At 48.8% G+C, this 20550-nt stretch overlaps 1 protein-coding gene across 3 annotated transcripts in view; it reads right to left on the bottom strand.

The window, feature by feature from the left end:
* Window positions 1-588: 588 nt before the first annotated feature.
* camk2d2 (calcium/calmodulin-dependent protein kinase (CaM kinase) II delta 2) overlaps window positions 589-20550 on the bottom strand; it is a 29820-nt gene continuing 9858 nt past the window's right edge. The window contains exons 3-17 of one of the 3 annotated variants that reach the window (XM_084465648.1): window positions 19524-19606; window positions 18899-18993; window positions 16871-16993; window positions 16568-16651; window positions 16272-16314; window positions 14898-14938; window positions 14156-14215; window positions 8643-8687; window positions 7642-7690; window positions 6056-6076; window positions 5619-5694; window positions 5442-5536; window positions 3192-3426; window positions 2286-2306; window positions 1112-1199 (exon numbers count right to left, since the gene is read on the bottom strand). In XM_084465648.1, coding sequence (XP_084321774.1) covers window positions 3194-3426; window positions 5442-5536; window positions 5619-5694; window positions 6056-6076; window positions 7642-7690; window positions 8643-8687; window positions 14156-14215; window positions 14898-14938; window positions 16272-16314; window positions 16568-16651; window positions 16871-16993; window positions 18899-18993; window positions 19524-19606 — 1048 coding nt within the window. In that variant the 3' untranslated portion in view covers window positions 1112-1199; window positions 2286-2306; window positions 3192-3193. Of the gene's footprint in view, window positions 2307-3191; window positions 3427-5441; window positions 5537-5618; window positions 5695-6055; window positions 6077-7641; window positions 7691-8642; window positions 8688-14155; window positions 14216-14897; window positions 14939-16271; window positions 16315-16567; window positions 16652-16870; window positions 16994-18898; window positions 18994-19523; window positions 19607-20550 lie in introns of all 3 variants that reach the window. The other 2 variants (XM_084465647.1, XM_084465649.1) reach the window with 2 other exon arrangements.

Raw genomic sequence — 20550 nt, 5'->3', positions numbered from 1 at the left:
CTATTATTCAACATTTTAAGAGTTACATTTTTATCTAAACCTGGTGAATTAAGAACCACTGGTTAATGAATAAACGTGTAGCTCATCCAGATGTTGTTCCTTCCACACGTGTCTCTTTAAATGGCTGTGGTCATTGTGTACAGCTGGCTCGTGGTTCACCGTCTTCAGCACATACTCATTACCATCAAGAGCCTGTAGTCACATTTAGGCAAAGATGGATAATGTTTTTATTAAATGTATGATTCAACCTAGTTCAAAATGTACATCAGAAGTTCTGTATTGAGCGCAATGGACTCTGATACATGCTGCGTTCAGGTCAATCTGGGAGGTTTCATTGTTACAGTACAATGTGCACTATAAGGTTGTACATTATGTGATGTTTTGGGATTATTTTCTTATCCATTATTTGATGTTGCTTCTTGTATATTCTACTCATTGCCACAAGATGTCACCTTTCGACCGTAAAATACAGATCTCATTCAGTCCTCGAAAAAACCCTTCTCCTGTCTCTTTGGCATACTGAATGTAATTGTGTTGTCCTTGTATTTAAACTGCATTTGTAATGTACATAAAGGATGGGACAGTATGGTTGAAGAATTATTCAGTTTTTTTAATCATCACTACAACTGCCTGTATTTCTTTACCTTTAATGGAAATGATAATACAATTATGTATATTGTTGGCATGAAATGTGAAATATGAAACCACAGAAAATAACATCAGCAAACACAAAGTTATCACACCTTAGTTGATTTATTTAGTTCTTAAACATGTTCAGCCAACTGTTGCCATGCTGGCAACAGAATATAAACACCATATAAGGAGTGGTGCATTGCATTGACATCATAATTTACCCTAAAAAAGAAAGGAGGAATAAACAAATGAACAAAAGAGAGAAGGAGAAGGAATGAAGAGGACCCAGGCTTCGCTGCGTGGCAAGGGGACCTGCACCGACTTGAAGTGGAAGTAGTTATCCTCAAGGAAGACGTCACCGAATCTATTGCACCACCCTCACCTCCTGCCGCTACTCCCCCGTCCCTCTCGCTCTCTTCCCCGGCCCTCTGGTTCCATCACTTGTATTATCAAATTCCTGATCGCAACTAGTTCTGCTCCCAAGGCCTGGCGGGCGCCAGGTCCCCGTCCCCAGAGTCTCCCAGCGAGGCGGCCACAGCTCTCCAGCACGCCCGTGGGCTTCATTCCTGCGATGTGTGAACACATCAGAGTGTACAAAGGAGACGACGGGAATCATACACAGTCGTACAATACAATAAGTACAAACATTATGAAAATGAAGAAATTCTCGTCATATTATTATTTTTTTTATACAAAATGTTAAGGGGTGCTTCAACAACCAAGAGTTAGTTTTACTCTCTAAAAGATTTTCATGTTTGATATTTGCACTGGATATGTATCATAAATGATTGTTTTTAAGACGCTCCATGGTAGTGGAGGACAGCAGGGACATGGGAGAACACAGAGGACCGATGCACAACATTAACAAATGCAAACAAACGAGTCAGCGATTCACAAATCAAACAGAAGATATTATAGTGTCTTACTCACAATACCCCCCCATGCACTACACAATAAACTTGATTTTTCATATGTTACATATATGCTACATTCTCTTATTTCTTATTTAACTGATATAAAGGCAAACATCTTAATGCAAAGTGTAAGCTGCTCTGCTTTACTTCATAATTAAATTAGTGTTATAGGTTGAAATCTGACGATTCAAACAGTATGACTTAGCTCATTGCAAACATGAATGTAGCTGATAAACTCGGTTTACGTAAACTCTTAATTTCTCTGATAGCAAGAATAGCAATTTCAACTTTTGTTTAGTTTATATCAACAATCACAATGTATATATATATACATCACCAGAACTAAAGCAAGCTTAATTTTAACATTCTGATCTTTCAAATGTTTTGTATTGCACACACATTATTACACATAAAAATACAGAACTAATTTTTGGGAGAGGATACAGTAGTAGAATTTAAACATCTCTATATATCATATTTAAAATGCATACCAAAACATCTTAAAAAAAAACAACAAAAGATAAATAGAATTAATATGCTCATTTGACAATGTCCAAATATGGTGTGTGTGACCACCAGTGAGTGGTTTGAAGGATGTCCGTTAACAAAATGCAGTAAAATGTATTAATACTCTTGTCCTGTGCGGTGTCCTTATTGAGGGGTTCTGATAGTGGTCAGAGGTCGGCTAGTTGACGGACCCCTGCAAAGATTTTCTGATGTAATTTTTTATTTATTTACCAAATCTTCACATCCCATTATCTGCAAAAGACAAGAAAAAGGAGTTAAGGGGAATGCGCACACACGCTCCAAAACATACAACAAACATCATAGCTGTCAGAAATCAGAAAGCGCTAACTGCTGCTAGCGCTAACTGCTGCTAGAGCTAACTGCTACTAGCGCTAACTGCTACTAGCGCTAACTGCTGCTAGCGCTAACTGCTACTCAGCGCTAACTGCTGCTAGTGCTAACTGCTACTAGCGGTTACTGCTGCTAGAGCTAACTGCTACTAGCGCTAACTGCTACTAGCGCTAACTGCTGCTAGCGCTAACTGCTACTCAGCGCTAACTGCTGCTAGAGCTAACTGCTACTAGCGCTAACTGCTACTAGCGCTTACTGCTGCTAGCGCTAACTGCTACTCAGCGCTAACTGCTGCTAGTGCTAACTGCTACTAGCGGTTACTGCTGCTAGAGCTAACTGCTACTCAGCGCTAACTGCTGCTAGCGCTAACTGATGCTAGCGCTAACTGATGCTAGCGCTAACTGCTACTAGCGCTTACTGCTGCTAGCGCTAACTGATGCTAGCGCTTACTGCTACTAGCGCTAACTGCTGCTAGCGCTTACTGCTGCTAGCGCTAACTGCTGCTAGAGCTAACGCTACTAGCGCTAACTGCTACTAGCGCTTACTACTACTAGCGCTAACTGCTGCTAGCGCTTACTGCTGCTAGCGCTAACTGCTGCTAGAGCTAACGCTACTAGCGCTAACTGCTACTAGCGCTTACTACTACTAGCGCTAACTGCTACTCAGCGCTAACCCCCCCCCCCCCCCCGGGCAACACGTGCGCTGCCTGTTCCAAGGCCATGGTTTCCATGATGACGGCGGTTGACCAGCAGCAGCAGCAGCAGCAGCGTGTGTGCGAGCGCTTGCCTCTACTGGGTGGGCACGCTGGGCGCCCCGGAGCGGTGGAAGTGGATGTTCTGCCACTTGGCGTCGCGGCGGTGCCACACGCGGGTCTCCTCGGACTGCATGGTGCGCGGCATGCCGCCGCCGTCCATGTACTGGGTCAGGCGGATGTAGGCGATGCAGGCCGCGTTCTCCCCGATGAGGTGCACGTGGGGGTTCAGCAGGATGGTGTGCACCGGCTTGTTGCCTTTAGACAGAGCTGGGGGGGCGGCGGGGGGGGGGCGGTCAGTGACTATACACTGAAAATACCAATGGGAAGTGATGGCTGCATGTGTTTTATATTCTTCTCAGTCGCATTCCCATTGTATGTTTGTGTAGATAGACATGACGTGTATTCTCTGGATCTATTCTCTGGATCTATTCTCTGGATCTATTCTCTGGATCTATTCTCTGGATCTATCTGGATCTACCTCCTACCGTGGGCGCAGAGTGAAGTACTAGTCGGAGTTAAATTGTGTAACATGATTTCTAGAATAAAACCTATTGATCATGTTAACCTCAGTGGAGGCATTGGCCCTGTAAAGTAAAGTGTGTGTGTGTGTGTGTGTGTGTGTGTGTGTGTGTGTGTGTGTGTGTGTGTGTGTGTGTGTGTGTGTGTGTGTGTGTGTGTGTGTGTGTGTGTGTGTGTGTGTGTGTGTGTGTGTGTGTGTATACTGTATATTTCAATCAGAGCACTTACATTTAAAGTGATTTATAAGCCAGGGCAATACATTTGTAATTGGCAGTAAGGTTCCTTTACAGAACCCGAGCAGCCAGGCTGACTGGGCGGGCAGCGCAGCAAATAAACCCCCAATTGCAGGACGGCACCAGCAGCAACATGATATTCACATGGAGTCAATTGGTTTCTATAGCCCTTAGATCCCAGTTCCACAGGGAGTCACAGGCCGCGGTGTGTGACCCCCCCCACAGGGCATGGAGACACCTCCCTCCTGTCACGGGGACCACCCTCCTCCAGAGAGGGTCAGGAGCAGAATAGGTGCCCTAATGGTTAGCAGGTAATGGTTGCATAACATGTAAGTGGTCGGAGTAAAGATGACAATGGGCAATTTCCAATGGCAATTTCCCTGCAAAAATGTGAATGGTTGTATGTCAATAAGTACAGAATCACGGCGCGTAGTTTTCCCTACTTGACCTGATTAATAAACGTCACTGAGCCGCTGGTTTCTGCTGGCTGTGAGCAGCCTTATGCACCGCGCTGCAGGCATTAGTAGTCCTAATCAACCTCTTGTCACTGGGCCATCCTGATTTATGTTGATTAGAAGCAGCCTTCCCATGACAGCTGTCATTCATAATGTGGCCACATTAGGGGTTGTGATGCTGACACTATTATTACTATTAAGATATTATTATTAATCGCCTGGCAGCCATTGGAGTTCCCAGAGGGATGCTAGTTGTGGGCCTCAATCAGATGTCGAGTGATTAAGGTGAGATTAAGTTGTGTTCACTGCGTTATTAATGGCAGGACCAAGGACATTCTGCCATTCAACCACTCATTATAACTGTTCTCCTCCTGGGATCGTCCATAATGAAGAAATGACCTAGCATTGGACCAGTATAAACCTGGTATTAAATTAGACATGTGAACCCAAGCCTTTGGCTGCTTTTAATCACAATCCCTTTAGTACTCTTGTTTAGCAAATATATATTGATCTGATATTGATTCCTACTTAAAGCTGCTAGGTAAGATTTGATACTTGTAAAGAGAGGTAGAAGAAAACAGTAGAAGAGAGCAAGATTCTGACTCTTGAATAAACCAATGTCACCTTGTCACCTTTGCTCATTTCAGTTTTCTGGGTTATTTAGAAAAAAAATCCTGTCAATATTTTTTCTGAGGTAGTTTTTCGTGAACACTGGAATATATGATGCCCTTCTAACTGCCACCCGCCTCGGTGCATGCTGGGAGTTTTATTTTTAGATCTGCCTCCTCCCTCCCTACGTTTCTCCGCCAACTGTTGCATTCCACTCAGTTTTGATTGACAGGCTAGGATCGATTCCCCGAACCAATCAGGGAAGAGACTGCATTTTACTCACTACTAGCTGACGGATGGCTGGGCCATTTCTAACAAATGACAGCCTCACCTACTGCTCCTTTAATACTTAAACAGTTTTATTTCTTATTAATGACACCCTTCTATTTATGTCAGATATTAACTTATTTAACCTATTTTTGTGTCTTTGTATCTGAGTAGAAATGGGGAGAATTCTCCAACTCACCGTTGTCAAAGTAAAAGCGGTGGAAGTCATGTCCTTCGACCAGGTTGCCGAGGGCTTCAGGCTCAAAGGAAGTGAGCCCAGGGTCACAGATCTTCCTACAAAACAAAAATAGCTTTGTCAAAAACACAGTGGAGACTTGAACACGCACGCAAAAAAGGGGAGAAAAATCGAACTTACGCATAAGCCTCAAAGTCTCCATTGTTGATAGACTCGATGAGCTGCTCGGTGACTTTGATTATTTCCTGTTTGCGAGCTACAACACAGAATTGCAGAAAGGTGTCAGCTGGGTGCTGGACGGTGTGACGAACGCAGGTCGGGATCACCAAACAATCAGGGGTGGGTTCTAGTCTATGAAACACCAGTAGGCTATATCAAAGGTATTAGAGATGGAAGGCACTGGTTAAAAAGGTTCTCCACAAATGTATAGTGTTTTATTTGGTAACAAATACGACAACACAAAGAAAACAGCGTCTCCCATGACTAATAGTGACAGGAAATGTAGGACGGCACAAATCCTTCCACCAAACAGAGCTCAAAAAACACAAAAAGAAACCAATGTTCGGATGCACTTGCTTTTACAGATGCTGTTTTCACTAAGAGATGTTGACAATTACCTTTATTGTTATTGGAGCAGGCTGGGGATAGTGAGAAAACGACTTACAATTAACCCAACAAAGACATGGTCATCATGTGGTCATGTGCTTAAGGTGTCCTTTACTGCCGATGCCTTCAAAGCCATTGGGAATGTGTTTGCTGCACTGCCCGACAGGCGGTGGCGCTATGTGGCGGGGTGCGTATCACCGGCTGTAGTTCAATCACAATGTTTACTGGTTCATCCCTTTTGCATGGAAACATTTTGTGTCCAATCATATTTGTGTTGGTTAAAACTGAATTTAAGAGAGAACGCTGACGAGAGCAATAGGCTTTGCAAGGCATAGGGTTTTATGGTGTTTATCAAACGATTCTTCAAAGCACAAGGAAAACTGAACAGGAGGGGGGGGTTGGGAATGGTAACAATGTATTTAAACGTTGTATTATGTTTAACTATGAACAACCTACAGGAGTAAATCACTTCAGTGAACGTTGTTCAGGAGGTAGCATGATAATAATATGACGGAGAGATGTTTAATGCCAGAAGGGAATCCTGGAGACTCGAGGGGTATAGGACAGGGATGGGGATACGTGACTATGGGGGGGGGACACAGTTGGATGGAGGTGGGCTCACAGGACTCCAGAGCAGACTATGGGGGGAGGATGAGGAGCAGGGAGTCTCCCTCCCCTCTCAGGAGGGACTTACTCTGCACCGAGGAGGTGGGACTCTGCCTCGGCTCAGACATCTGGGAGGAGCGGCCCTTAGAGCCCAACAAACTGCCCACTAAGCTGCCCAAGCGCAGGGCTGGCGGCCGCGCCGTACGGTGGGTGGGTGCGCGTGGGCGGAGGCCGTGAGTGGGTGGAGGGCCGTGGGGTGTGTGTGTGTGTGTGTGTGTGTGTGTGTGTGTGTGTGTGTGTGTGTGTGTGTGTGTGTGTGTGTGTGTGTGTGTGTGTGTGTGTGTGTGTGTGTGTGTGTGTGTGTGTGTGTGTGTGTGTGTGTGTGTGTGCGTGTGTGTGTTTAGTGTTGATTAAACAGTGGATGTGGAGCAGGATTATATTGCGTAAAAAGGTCAGAAGTTGGTTAGTATAGGCATGTGTTTGTATGTAGACAATCATGTGTGGGGGTGTGTGTGTGTGTGTGTGTGTGGGGGGGGGGGTGGGTGCGAGTGTGTGTGTGTGTGTGTGTGTGTGTGTGTGAGTGTGTGTGTGTGTATGCACATGAGAGTAAAGTCAGAGACAGGAAAGTCAGAGAGAGAAGGCACAAGAACAAAAATGAATATGCCCAACAAAACAACAGACAGGAAGGAAGAAAAGAAAAGTCTTTCAGAAAGAGAGAGAAAAGCATTCCGTAACATTTAAAACACTAACAGCTGCGTTCCCAATTTAACCTCAAAGCCGTGGTGACAGAAACGGAGGAGGAGAAGAGCCACTAGCCGCCGCCAGAGATGAACAGTTATAGATCAATAGTCGGGCACCGTTGATGGAGAAACAAAATCAAAATGAGGTAAATGAGCGCGCAGCGTGGGGACCAGGGGCCGTCGGCGTTGACTCCACCGCTGCCGTGTGGGAGCACCAGAAGGGGCTGGTGGTCGGGACCCCCCCCACTCACCTTTCACGTCCTCGTCCTCTATGGTGGTGTTGGCGCTCTCCACAGACTCCTGGGGACGAGGAGACCGGAGCGTTTAACGTCACACATGTTCAATATCTCTCTCGCTTGTATGCTGTCTAGAAAGCCGTCTTTGACCGGACGTTTGACCAGACGCGCTGCTCTTATCGTTTTGCCGTTACTCTGAAGTACTCAAATTTGCCATCGCGAGGTTTTTGGAAACCTTCCGTTTTTTTTTGACATCATCTAGTGGTGAAGGAAAAGGAAATGTAATGTGAAGATGTGAGCTGTGGTTTAGAGATGTACCCTCATCTCTGGCCTGACAAGCCAGGATTGTCTTCCAATAGAAAGGACATACGATCAGACTGATGCTTTTTATTTCATTCCTTTCGTTGCTTTTCATTCATTTTAGATTGTAAGTGAACCCCCTGTTTCAGCTCGAATTCGGACACTATGAAATGTAAAACATTGCGTTTTGGGTTGTGAGTTCTAGGAAGCTGTTATCCCCATGGTTACGACCCATGGCGTCTTGGGGTTCTTTTTCAGTACCGTTGTTGTGTATGGGCGTTATAATGAGAGAGCTGTATATTAAACGCTTCAGGCGTCATACGTCTCTGATATCAACATCAAAATCATCCGCTGCCCACAATGAGCTCCAGTGATCTGCACGGCCACACACACCACGGCGTTATACAGAGAGGGGACGCTCAGAGGCAGCTCAACGTCACACAGAGAACACTACCGCATTTCGAGCAGAGTAGAACATTCACAGTAAGAGCGCAGATTGGCAACAACATAGGATTTGACTTCTGTTTTCCCTAAACGACGCTCTTATTTCACCAACAATGATGAAATGGCATTGATTACTATGTTGAAGATCTATAAGACATATTACTATGCTTAAAACCAAAAAGGAAAACAATATGCATGAGTTTTTATATAGACAGACAGTGAGTAATAGTCAAGTAAATACATCTAATTTTAAATGTAACAATCACTCATACCTTGTTTCCGTCAACGGGGTTGTGAATGACAGTGGTCTGTGGCTCCTACAGTAAGAGGAAAGCAGATAAGGCTTGTCAGGTCAAATAGTTTATATCTTAAAGGCGGAAATATAAATGTGTGTGTGTGTGTGTGTGAATGTGTTTTTTACATTTTACATTGCGTTTGGGGTGAATATCTCTCTCTCTCTCTCTTTTTCTCCCTATATATATATATATATATATATATATATATATATATATATATATATATACATGTGTGTGTATATATGTGTGTGTATATATATGTAAGTATCTATAAATGTAAAATAAAATAATCAGTATGTGTATCCATCCAACCGGGTAGTGTCCTTCACATGAGTTCTACCTGTGTGTCCCCCTCGTCTCCTCCTGTGTGTTGTGTGTTACTCTGTGTCCCCCTCGTCTCCTCCTGTGTGTTGTGTGTTACTCTGTGTCCCCCTCGTCTCCTCCTGTGTGTTGTGTGTTACTCTGTGTCCCCTCGTCTCCTCCTGTGTGTTGTGTGTTACTCTGTGTCCCCCTCGTCTCCTCCTGTGTGTTGTGTGTTACTCTGTGTCCCCCTCGTCTCCTCCTGTGTGTTGTGTGTTACTCTGTGTCCCCCTCGTCTCCTCCTGTGTGTTGTGTGTTACTCTGTGTCCCCCTCGTCTCCTCCTGTGTGTTGTGTGTTACTCTGTGTCCCCCTCGTCTCCTCCTGTGTGTTGTGTGTTACTCTGTGTCCCCCGGTCTCCTCCTGTGTGTTGTGTGTTACTCTGTGTCCCCCTCGTCTCCTCCTGTGTGTTGTGTGTTACTCTGTGTCCCCTCGTCTCCTCCTGTGTGTTGTGTGTTACTCTGTGTCCCCCTCGTCTCCTCCTGTGTGTTGTGTGTTACTCTGTGTCCCCTCGTCTCCTCCTGTGTGTTGTGTGTTACTCTGTGTCCCCCTCGTCTCCTCCTGTGTGTTGTGTGTTACTCTGTGTCCCCCTCGTCTCCTCCTGTGTGTTGTGTGTTACTCTGTGTCCCCCTCGTCTCCTCCTGTGTGTTGTGTGTTACTCTGTGTCCCCCTCGTCTCCTCCTGTGTGTTGTGTGTTACTCTGTGTCCCCCTCGTCTCCTCCTGTGTGTTGTGTGTTACTCTGTGTCCCCCGGTCTCCTCCTGTGTGTTGTGTGTTACTCTGTGTCCCCCCCGGTCTCCTCCTGTGTGTTGTGTGTTACTCTGTGTCCCCCTCGTCTCCTCCTGTGTGTTACTCTGTGTCCCCTCGTCTCCTCCTGTGTGTTGTGTGTTACTCTGTGTCCCCCTCGTCTCCTCCTGTGTGTTGTGTGTTACTCTGTGTCCCCCTCGTCTCCTCCTGTGTGTTGTGTGTTACTCTGTGTCCCCTCGTCTCCTCCTGTGTGTTGTGTGTTACTCTGTGTCCCCTCGTCTCCTCCTGTGTGTTGTGTGTTACTCTGTGTCCCCCTCGTCTCCTCCTGTGTGTTGTGTGTTACTCTGTGTCCCCCTCGTCTCCTCCTGTGTGTTGTGTGTTACTCTGTGTCCCCCTCGTCTCCTCCTGTGTGTTGTGTGTTACTCTGTGTCCCCCTCGTCTCCTCCTGTGTGTTGTGTGTTACTCTGTGTCCCCCTCGTCTCCTCCTGTGTGTTGTGTGTTACTCTGTGTCCCCCTCGTCTCCTCCTGTGTGTTGTGTGTTACTCTGTGTCCCCTCGTCTCCTCCTGTGTGTTGTGTGTTACTCTGTGTCCCCCTCGTCTCCTCCTGTGTGTTGTGTGTTACTCTGTGTCCCCCTCGTCTCCTCCTGTGTGTTGTGTGTTACTCTGTACACACCTCGTCTCCTCCTGTGTGTTGTGTGTTACTCTGTGTCCCCTCGTCTCCTCCTGTGTGTTGTGTGTTACTCTGTGTCCCCCTCGTCTCCTCCTGTGTGTTGTGTGTTACTCTGTGTCCCCCTCGTCTCCTCCTGTGTGTTGTGTGTTACTCTGTGTCCCCTCGTCTCCTCCTGTGTGTTGTGTGTTACTCTGTGTCCCCTCGTCTCCTCCTGTGTGTTGTGTGTTACTCTGTGTCCCCCTCGTCTCCTCCTGTGTGTTGTGTGTTACTCTGTGTCCCCCTCGTCTCCTCCTGTGTGTTGTGTGTTACTCTGTGTCCCCCTCGTCTCCTCCTGTGTGTTACTCTGTGTCCCCTCGTCTCCTCCTGTGTGTTGTGTGTTACTCTGTGTCCCCCTCGTCTCCTCCTGTGTGTTGTGTGTTACTCTGTGTCCCCCTCGTCTCCTCCTGTGTGTTGTGTGTTACTCTGTGTCCCCCGGTCTCCTCCTGTGTGTTGTGTGTTACTCTGTGTCCCCCTCGTCTCCTCCTGTGTGTTGTGTGTTACTCTGTGTCCCCTCGTCTCCTCCTGTGTGTTACTCTGTGTCCCCCCCGGTCTCCTCCTGTGTGTTGTGTGTTACTCTGTGTCCCCTCGTCTCCTCCTGTGTGTTGTGTGTTACTCTGTGTCCCCCTCGTCTCCTCCTGTGTGTTGTGTGTTACTCTGTGTCCCCCTCGTCTCCTCCTGTGTGTTGTGTGTTACTCTGTGTCCCCCTCGTCTCCTCCTGTGTGTTGTGTGTTACTCTGTGTCCCCCTCGTCTCCTCCTGTGTGTTGTGTGTTACTCTGTGTCCCCCTCGTCTCCTCCTGTGTGTTGTGTGTTACTCTGTGTCCCCCTCGTCTCCTCCTGTGTGTTGTGTGTTACTCTGTGTCCCCCGGTCTCCTCCTGTGTGTTGTGTGTTACTCTGTGTCCCCCTCGTCTCCTCCTGTGTGTTGTGTGTTACTCTGTGTCCCCCGGTCTCCTCCTGTGTGTTGTGTGTTACTCTGTGTCCCCCTCGTCTCCTCCTGTGTGTTGTGTGTTACTCTGTGTCCCCCTCGTCTCCTCCTGTGTGTTGTGTGTTACTCTGTGTCCCCCTCGTCTCCTCCTGTGTGTTGTGTGTTACTCTGTGTCCCCCGGTCTCCTCCTGTGTGTTGTGTGTTACTCTGTGTCCCCCGGTCTCCTCCTGTGTGTTGTGTGTTACTCTGTGTCCCCCTCGTCTCCTCCTGTGTGTTGTGTGTTACTCTGTGTCCCCCTCGTCTCCTCCTGTGTGTTGTGTGTTACTCTGTACACACCTCGTCTCCTCCTGTGTGTTGTGTGTTACTCTGTGTCCCCTCGTCTCCTCCTGTGTGTTGTGTGTTACTCTGTGTCCCCTCGTCTCCTCCTGTGTGTTGTGTGTTACTCTGTGTCCCCCGGTCTCCTCCTGTGTGTTGTGTGTTACTCTGTGTCCCCCTCGTCTCCTCCTGTGTGTTGTGTGTTACTCTGTGTCCCCCTCGTCTCCTCCTGTGTGTTGTGTGTTACTCTGTGTCCCCCTCGTCTCCTCCTGTGTGTTGTGTGTTACTCTGTGTCCCCCTCGTCTCCTCCTGTGTGTTGTGTGTTACTCTGTGTCCCCTCGTCTCCTCCTGTGTGTTGTGTGTTACTCTGTGTCCCCCGGTCTCCTCCTGTGTGTTGTGTGTTACTCTGTGTCCCCCTCGTCTCCTCCTGTGTGTTGTGTGTTACTCTGTGTCCCCCTCGTCTCCTCCTGTGTGTTGTGTGTTACTCTGTGTCCCCCTCGTCTCCTCCTGTGTGTTGTGTGTTACTCTGTGTCCCCCTCGTCTCCTCCTGTGTGTTGTGTGTTACTCTGTGTCCCCTCGTCTCCTCCTGTGTGTTGTGTGTTACTCTGTGTCCCCCTCGTCTCCTCCTGTGTGTTGTGTGTTACTCTGTGTCCCCCTCGTCTCCTCCTGTGTGTTGTGTGTTACTCTGTGTCCCCCTCGTCTCCTCCTGTGTGTTGTGTGTTACTCTGTGTCCCCCTCGTCTCCTCCTGTGTGTTGTGTGTTACTCTGTGTCCCCCTCGTCTCCTCCTGTGTGTTGTGTGTTACTCTGTGTCCCCCTCGTCTCCTCCTGTGTGTTGTGTGTTACTCTGTGTCCCCCGGTCTCCTCCTGTGTGTTGTGTGTTACTCTGTGTCCCCCTCGTCTCCTCCTGTGTGTTGTGTGTTACTCTGTGTCCCCCGGTCTCCTCCTGTGTGTTGTGTGTTACTCTGTGTCCCCCTCGTCTCCTCCTGTGTGTTGTGTGTTACTCTGTGTCCCCTCGTCTCCTCCTGTGTGTTGTGTGTTACTCTGTGTCCCCCTCGTCTCCTCCTGTGTGTTGTGTGTTACTCTGTGTCCCCCTCGTCTCCTCCTGTGTGTTGTGTGTTACTCTGTGTCCCCCTCGTCTCCTCCTGTGTGTTGTGTGTTACTCTGTGTCCCCCTCGTCTCCTCCTGTGTGTTGTGTGTTACTCTGTGTCCCCCTCGTCTCCTCCTGTGTGTTGTGTGTTACTCTGTGTCCCCCTCGTCTCCTCCTGTGTGTTGTGTGTTACTCTGTGTCCCCTCGTCTCCTCCTGTGTGTTGTGTGTTACTCTGTGTCCCCCTCGTCTCCTCCTGTGTGTTGTGTGTTACTCTGTGTCCCCCTCGTCTCCTCCTGTGTGTTGTGTGTTACTCTGTGTCCCCCTCGTCTCTTCCTGTGTGTCGCTCAGCCCTCCATACCAGATGGATTACATTAGGCTATTACATCCACAGACCAGCCTGTGTGTGTGTGTGTGTGTGTGTGTGTGCGTGCGCGTGTGCGTGCGTGCGTGCGTGCGTGCGTGCGTGCGTGTGTGTGTGTGTGTGTGTGTGCGTGTGTTTGCGCTCATGAGACAAAAATCCACCAAGACAACGCGACGGTGTGTGTGCGCGTGTCTGGGCGCAATCAACAGGACAAGCAAACGAGGACACGGAGAGAGACGATGACATCATGCGAAGCGTCAGCGCGTCACGTGACCATGCACAGAACAGCCCACACACACACACACACACACACACACACACACACACACACATGCGTCATTGAACACTCATTGGTGTGCGTCGTATGGCTGCGGTCCAGGAGGAGCGGGCGGAGGTGATGAGGGAGGAGGCGAGGAGCGGAGGAGGTGATGAGGGAGGAGGCGAGGAGCGGAGGAGGTGATGAGGGAGGAGGCGAGGAGCGGAGGAGGTGATGAGGGAGGAGGCGAGGAGCGGAGGAGGTGATGAGGGAGGAGGCGAGGAGCGGAGGAGGGTGTGGAGGCAGCGGTTGACCCTTACGACAGCGTCAGTGGTCCGTGTTGGGTTTGGTAGCGCTAGTACCATGTCGTGCTCTACCAGCACACGAGCTGAAGCAGAGTCCAGACTGCTGCTGAGGCTTCATGCTGGGCTGCAGCCCTGTAGCGTCAGCTCCTGCTGGTTCACCCTACTGGGTTTACTGGATCGGCCGTGCATGCACGTTTGTGTCCAGTTTGCTTCGCGCATGCTACACACCGAGACAGAAGGCTGAAGACGTTCTATTTCGTTCAGGGATAAAGTGAATGTGATGATAAAGTAATGCGTCCCTGAGACCGGTGACTGGTCGCCGTGCTCCGCAGGGTCTGGGTGAGCACGTCAGGGTGAACCCCTACCTCCTAGGCAATGGGTGGGGCGGGAGGGTGTGTGTTGGTGGTGGAGGGGGTGTATGTATACCAGTGCAGGGGCAGGGCCTGTCTCTTTGGGGCTGGTCACTGTGTTGGCTTTGTTGTTCACCTGTGGGAGGGGAGTGGGGGAAGGGTGGCAGTGTACAGGGAACATGACACAACAATGTATTCAGACACACCATTCATGCACACACACATTCAACCACACACACAAACACACAACAACCCCAGGGCTTCCACACTGAACGCAGGCCTTCTAATGAGCTGTAATCCCTCCGCTGGCCGAGCCACTGCTCTGCACCGAGGGGATTCTCTGCTGAGCAGAAGATCCACGTCCAATCCTCCCATTTGACCACACATGAGAACACATTCAGCCATGATTCACATCCTCCACTGGTCAGTGATAGGGACGCATCCTATACTGCATTCTGTATTCTATATTATATTGTCTCTCCACACCTAAGTCTAGATAGGTCTTAGTACAAAAGCACAATAAATATATGCTCTTGATTAAGAAAACTAGGAGGATAGGAGCATGGGAAAAATGGATACCGACTTGTGAAACTGCATTTGGGATTTACTTCTAGGATAATGCACACACTGTTGTTTTTTTCTCCCCCTGTGACAAAGACTATCAGGCAGACGTGTCAAACCACTGGCCACTAGTGCTAGTGGCTGGATGATGAGGTACCCAGTGTCAATCAGTGTAAGGATCAAAGGCCCAGAGCGGACAGACCAGATCAGGGCAACAGGCCTTCAGCTCTTCACTCACGTGACGACGGGTGACTCACCTTAACGCCGTCGGCCTTCTTGTTCAGTAAACTTTTGGCTGCTGTGGAGAGACAGAATCACACAGAACTTCAGGCCGGGGTGTGCCTGTTCAACATGTGTCTTAGAAAAGCCAAAAGTCATCAGCCTACAGTTACATGCAGCAAACGTATCAACTATTATTTAAAAAAAACAAGGTGCAAGGTTGTTCTACTGTACATAGAAAATGCATTGCAAACACTGTGCCTTTGTTCCTCATCCTTATTTATGCAAACAATCGATGCAAATGCAGTCATCAACATCACCAACTGGATGCAAAACTGTAGCTTTTTTAAGGTGATGCAAACGTATGGACCTCATAGGGAACCATTATTCACTAGCTTCAAACATGGCATCATTTACGGACTATCTTGAGAAACGTAAAACATATTCACACATTATCCACATGCATCTGCAACACTCACGCTCTGTTCAGTATGCACACACACACACACACACACACACACACACACACACACACACACACACACACACACACACACACACACACACACACACACACACACACACACACACACACACAAACATACAGACCATTAACATAATCAAAATGCTGTATATAATTAACATGCATAGATACAGGCAACTTTTTTCAGCATCACTTTTTAAATCTAATTGGTTAGTTATTGATTACTATTGATTACCCATTCACTGTCAATCAAATCCATCTTACCTCAAATCGAAACCACATTCCAAACAAAAGAAGGAAAGAATTTTGAAATAAGAAAATGATGAATAAGAAGATAGCAAAAAACATAATAGATCAATGTAAAGCAAAAGAGTTCCAACAGAAGGAATTGTAGAAATATGCAGCAAACACAGAATAGTGTGAATAGCATGGGTCAGATGGCCAAAACATAGATTATAGAGAGAAGGGTGAGATAGGAGAAGAAAAGTATGTATGTATCTGTGGATAATGTGTATCTGTGTATGATGTGTATCTGTGTATGATGTTTATCTCTGTGTGTATGCGTGTATGATGTGTGTGTGTGTGTGTGTTTGTTTCTGTGTGTGTGTGTGTGTGTGTGTGTGTGTGTGTGAGATGTGTTTCTGTGTGTGTGTGTGTGTGTGTGTGTGTGTGTGATGTGTTTCTGTGTGTGCGTGCATGCGTGCGTGTGTGTGTATGATGTGTTTCTGTGTGTGCGTGCATGCGTGCGTGCGTGTGTGTGTGTGTGCGTGTGTGTGTGTGCGTGTGTGTGTGCATGCGTGCGTGCGTGTGTGTGTGTGTGTGTGTGTGTGCGTGCGTGCGTGCGTGCGTGCGTGTGTGTGTGAGAGGGCTGTAGTATAAACAGTGGTGTAGGCAGCAGGTCCTGAGGACCAGACAAGAAAGGACGTACCTGAGAAATTTCGTGTGACCAACAAAGTTGTCAATATAGCTCCCTGTGGTGGGCAGGAAGGAGAGAGGAAGGGAGGAAGGGAGGATGGATGGCAGAAAGGACGGAAGGAAAGAAGGGGGGAGGGAGTAGTGGACAACAGATGGGCCGATTAGTAAATCTGAGTATAACAGGGACACCAGCGATGGCAGTCCAATCTAGCGTTGTCCGGCATGAGGAAAGATGAGCCGGCGCCGAAAAGGTCAGACGGCTGAAATAACACCGAGGGGGGAAAGAGCAGGATTTCCCAGAAGCCTCACCTTGAGTTTTCTCCGTGCGTTGAACTTCTTCAAGCACTCCACGGTCTCCTGCCGGTGCATCATGGAGGCCACGGTGGAACGTTGCTGCAGGACAAAGGTGGACGCATGAGACCAGACCAATACCCACACCGGCAGACCGCAGCCTCACAGCGGAGCCCTGCACACGCCAGGCTGGGACAGGAAGTACGCCCAGCTCTAATTCTATGGCCTTGCCCCCCCCTAGATAAGGACGACCATTACAGATCTCCAAATGTCTTATCAAGTGTGTGTGTGTGTGTGTGTGTGTGGTTGCTTGACACATACACAGATCCAGGGGTGCTTCAGGGCCTCTGTGGCAGTGATGCGTTTGCTGGGGTTGATGGTCAGCATCTTGTTGATCAGGTCCTTGGCCTCAGGGGTCACTGTGTCCCACTCTGGAGATGGGAACTGTGGAGAAGAGTCATCAACACACACTCACACCAGAGCTACAGCGAGGACTAGAGCACTCCTGAAGGCAGAGAGGGAAGAGTGCAAACGGAAGGCGTAGGTGTGTGTTTGTGGTTGTGTGTGTGTGTGTGTGTGTGTGTGTGTGTGTGTGTGCGTGTGCGTGTGCGTGTGTGCGTGTGTGTCAATGTGTGTGTATGGTATGGGCGCATGTGGGCGCATGACTGTTTGATGAACATAAATATATCTGGTCAGATGACTCATAATGTAAACTTAGATCTCTCAGGGATCTGTCATTTCTTTGGCGACGTAGAACCTGAAGGTTCTACTGGTATACACACAGGTTTAAATGTAAATACATTGAATTGCTGCACTAACATAACTTGCTATTTACTGTATTGTATGTGTATTATATATCGACTAGCTACTCGACTAGCTCATGTTTTGAAAGAAACGTGGTTTTTTTTTCAAGACTTTGCAAGACTGACGTCTCCAGGAGAGAGTGAGGAGAGAGAAGGAGAACCAGGAGGTACAGAGACTTCCAGAAACAGGACGAGAGAGAGAGACAGCAGGAGCACCTCCTCTAGAGAAGGAGAGCCAGCAGGATCATCTCCTCCAAAATAAGGAGCATCTGCTGAAAGAGCACCTCCTCTAGAAGGAGAGCCAGCAGGAGCACCTCCTCCTAGAGGAGGAGAGCCAGCAGGAGCACCTCCTCTAGAGAAGGAGAGCCAGCAGGAGCACCTCCTCCTAGAGGAGGAGAGCCAGCAGGAGCACCTCCTCCTAGAGGAGGAGCATTTGCTGAAGGAACGGTTCATGGACAGAAGGTCAAGAGGAGAAGAGCCCTGAACCTGAACTGGGTCCGGCCAAGAGCCTTGAATAAAGATGTTGGTTGAGTTGAAGCGTGTGTGTTGCAAAGCCCCTTCCACACAGAATTCCTGGTCAATTACTGGAATAACCTTTCAGGCACCGCCAGTGATTTTCACATTCACACATTCTATTTGTATTGCACTCTTTCACACACGGCTTAGCATTGCCAGAATAGACGGGCCAAGGGACGGTCAAGAAGATGTAACACTTATTGATGCCAGCCGCCGTAACACTCGCAGATGAGAGCTGCTCCCGTGTACTGGGACCTGTCCAGTTAACAGCCATCCTTGAAAAAAGGAGGACTTGTTTGCATACAAAATAAGCAGTATAGATCGGATCACCCTAAAAGCAAGGGCGCATTAAGACAAACAGACACGGGCTCCACTCTGTCTTCAGCAGAGTCTTATGATTAGTGATGTGGACTCACATCAGATGGACTTAACCCTTTACATACTCCCGCCAATGTTACTGCTTTCATTGACAACACAGCCGGCAGTCATCTGGTAATGTTACTTGGTCTTGAGCAGGCAAATTGCCGGTTATCCCAGAATATCCCAGAAAGGATATCCCAGAATACCAATACCAGTTCCCATGCCCAATTGACCTCAAGCAGGAAATCTTCTGGAACTTTGCAGCATGTGTGAACGTGGTTTTACACTTACATTGGTTCGCAGAAAATTGCGGACCAATTGATTGATTATTGGTTATTTACAAAAGGCCCTCAGTGCCCATAGACATGGAGCAGAGGGATTCAGAGCTACTTTAACACTATAACACTTTAAACAGGACCTCCATGCTGCGGGGCTGAGCAGGGGGCGAGAGGAGGCCCATAGCCGACTGCTTACAGATCAGACTACTGTCACATCCGCTGCACTGCATGCTGGCTTTTGCATACATTAGTGCTTTGACAGTTCACCCTGGATGCATTATCGACACTGTGGAGTGTGTGTGTGTGTGTGTGTGTGTGTGTGTGTGTGTGTGTGTGTGTGTGTGTGTGTGTGTGTGTGCGTGTGCGCATCATGTCTAGGATAACACACTCACATCATAGGCCCCAGCCTTAATTTGCTGATAGAGACGATGCTGGTCCTCATCCCAGAACGGCGGGTACCCAACCAGCAGGATGTACAAAATGACACCTAGGATGGGGACATTTTACTGTTTACAGTCGAGAAGCAACAACAACAACAATGGGATTAATAATTACTATTAGAATCATACCAACACCAACAGCACAACACTCCCCTGAGGACCAGGTACATCGTAGTGATATAGCCCTCAATCCCAGTTGCAGACTCAAAGGGCAGCCCACATATTTATGAGCCCCTAACCATTAACCCCAAAGAGCAAGAGAGAAGTCCCTCAACAATCAAGACGGCAGAGCGGGGTCCCGTCTCCCAGGGGTGGTTAGGGTGCATTTGGGTGCCATCATTCATCGTGGTAGCATTACAAGCAAACTAAAATAATTGTCAATTAAATTGTGAGTACAAAAGACGTGTGTTGTTGTGTGGTGATGAGGTGCTGGCCAGTGAGTAAGCTGGTAGCCGTCAGTTCAGAGAACACAGTTGTGTGGTACACTGAAGGAGGCTAGCAGTTCAGGTAGTAGAGTATGAGCCGTGGGGAGGGGGCGGAGAGGGGGTCACACTGAAAGAGCACAAAGGTTATTTACCACAGGCCCACATATCAACGGGCTTTCCATACGGGTCTTTCCTCAGCACCTCTGGGACAGGTAGCCCGGGGTCCCCGCGAACCCTGGAGGAGAGGAGTGGAGGACGAGGAGGAGTGGAGGAGGAGTGGAGGAGGAGGAGGAGGAGGAGGAGGAGTGGAGGACGAGGAGGAGTGGAGGAGGAGGAGTGGAGGAGGAGTGGAGATGGAGGAGGAGTGGAGATGGAGGAGGAGTGGAGATGGAGATGGAGGAGGAGTGGAGATGGAGGAGGAGTGGAGGACGAGGAGGAGTGGAGATGGAGGAGGAGGAGTGGAGATGGAGGAGGAGGAGTGGAGATGGAGGAGTGGAGGAGGAGGAGGAGGAGTGGAGGAGGAGGAGGAAGAGGAGGAGTGGAGATGGAGGAGGAGTGGAGGTGGAGGAGGAGTGGAGATGGAGGAGGAGGAGTGGAGGAGGAGTGGAGATGGAGGAGGAGTGGAGGTGGAGGAGGAGTGGAGGAGGAGGAGGAGGAGGAGGAGTGGAGGACGAGGAGGAGTGGAGGAGGAGGAGGAGTGGAGATGGAGATGGAGGAGGAGTGGAGATGGAGGAGGAGTGGAGGACGAGGAGGAGTGGAGGACGAGGAGGAGTGGAGGACGAGGAGGCGTGGAGATGGAGGAGGAGGAGTGGAGATGGAGGAGTGGAGGAGGAGGAGGAGGAGTGGAAGAGGAGGAGTGGAGATGGAGGAGGAGGAGTGGAGATGGAGGAGGAGTGGAGATGGAGGAGGAGTGGAGATGGAGGAGGAGTGGAGGTGGAGGAGGAGTGGAGATGGAGGAGTGGAGGAGGAGGAGGAGGAGTGGAAGAGGAGGAGTGGAGATGGAGGAGGAGTGGAGGTGGAGGAGGAGTGGAGATGGAGGAGGAGGAGTGGAGGAGGAGTGGAGATGGAGGAGGAGTGGAGGTGGAGGAGGAGTGGAGATGGAGGAGGAGGAGTGGAGGAGGAGTGGAGGAGGAGGAGGAGTGGAGATGGAGGAGGAGTGGAGGTGGAGGAGGAGTGGAG

This window comes from Micromesistius poutassou, assembly GCF_964030765.1.
Source record: "Micromesistius poutassou genome assembly, chromosome: 3".
NCBI classification, from domain to species: domain Eukaryota; kingdom Metazoa; phylum Chordata; class Actinopteri; order Gadiformes; family Gadidae; genus Micromesistius; species Micromesistius poutassou.
Note: the sequence above shows the minus strand (reverse complement) of the source record. Positions and strands in the feature narration are given on the sequence as shown.